General features: G+C 59.9%; 1 protein-coding gene across 1 annotated transcript in view; it reads left to right on the top strand.

Annotated features, from left to right (window-relative positions):
- LOC108803739 (relA-associated inhibitor-like) overlaps positions 1-1,614 on the top strand; it is a 13,711-nt gene that overhangs the window by 1,732 nt on the left and 10,365 nt on the right. The window contains exon 2 of the mRNA XM_018575554.1: positions 36-201. Coding sequence (XP_018431056.1) covers positions 36-201 — 166 coding nt within the window. The remainder of the gene's footprint in view (positions 1-35; positions 202-1,614) is intronic.

Raw genomic sequence — 1,614 nt, 5'->3', positions numbered from 1 at the left:
TCCTTTACCTAACACTCCCCCCTCTTCCATTGTAGGGATGGAGCGAGTGTCGCTGGGGGCGGTGCCTCTGGTGAAAGCCTGGAGGGAGAGCAGTCTGGACCCGGCACCCATGAAAGGCAAGGTGAGTCCAGGTGACATTGTGTCCTCTGCGGGTGCGACGCGGCGTATGTGTGAGACATTGTCCGCTCCTCGGCCCGCACGGTGCGACCTGGAAGTCCTTCCCCCCTGCGCAGAGGTCTATGTGAAGATTCACCCGCGGAGAAAATCAACTCCTGAGACAAGTGAATGACGCAATCCATCAGAAATGTCACTTTCCTCCCCCACAATCCCCCAGAGCTCCTCCCCCACAATGGATCCCTCCTACATTGTATCCGGGGGCGGGGCTCCTCCCCACAATGGATCCCTCCTACAATGTATCCAGGGGCCGGGGCTCCTCCCCCACAATGGATCCCTCCTACATTGTATCCGGGGGCGGGGCTCCTCCCCACAATGGATTCCTCCAAATTGTATCCGGGGGTCGGGGCTCCTCCCCCACAATGGATCCCTCCTACATTGTATCCAGGGGCCGGGGCTCCTCCCCCACAATGGATCCCTCCTACAATGTATCCAGGGCCGGGGCTCCTCCCCACAATGGATTCCTCCAAATTGTATCCGGGGCCGGGTCTCCTCCCCCACAATGGATCCCTCCTACATTGTATCTGGGGGCGGGGCTCCTCCCCCACAATGGATCCCTCCTACAATGTATCCAGGGCCGGGGCTCCTCCCCACAATGGATTCCTCCAAATTGTATCCGGGGGCCGGGGCTCCTCCCCCACAATGGATCCCTCCTACAATGTATCCAGGGGCCTGGGCTCCTCCCCCACAATGGATCCCTCCTACATTGTATCCGGGGGCGGGGCTCCCCCCCACAATGGATTCCTCCAAATTGTATCCAGGGCCGGGTCTCCTCCCCCACAATGGATCCCTCCTACATTGTATCCGGGGTCAGAGCTCCTCCCCCACAATGGATCCCTCCTGTAATCATCTCCCATCCCGCACAATATCGCATCGGATTCATTTGTATCCGGGGAGATGATAGATTCTGTGTGACCCCCCCCGGTGACACCACGCCCCCCGGGGCCCCCGGTATATTGGGGTGCTGCACTATTGGACACTTGCTCTGGTCGGCCATCATCTGATATCAGATCACCTTCCTGTGGAACCACTACACCCAGCGGGCTGTATGGGGGGGGAGGGGCACACCTCGGAGGTGGACCCCAATTCTGGCCCATATGGTCCCCTGTAGGGATGGGGGGAGGGCGGTGAGACGTTCTGGGTGACGGCGGGAGGCGGAGATTCTAGTCCAGTGCGATAGTCTGCAGGAGGAGGCGGATCTGTGGCCCCGGAATGTCCCACATGCAAGGATTGCCAGGAAAGGTTTATCGCGGTGTCGGGTTTATGCCGGGAGGCTCCGGAGTCGCTGAGCTGGTAATGGCCTGGCACAGTGTCAGTCATTGTGTGTGTGGCCCCGGGGCCCGAGCTGCATGTGAGGTCGTGTCTGGCTGGACAGGAATGTTCTGTACTTTGCCTGTGTGCATTCAGAGTATGATCAGACCTCCCACCCCCAGACCTCTG

This window comes from Nanorana parkeri, unplaced genomic scaffold, assembly GCF_000935625.1.
Source record: "Nanorana parkeri isolate BGI_ZX_2015 unplaced genomic scaffold, ASM93562v1 scaffold4116, whole genome shotgun sequence".
NCBI lineage: Eukaryota > Metazoa > Chordata > Amphibia > Anura > Dicroglossidae > Nanorana > Nanorana parkeri.
Note: the sequence above shows the minus strand (reverse complement) of the source record. Positions and strands in the feature narration are given on the sequence as shown.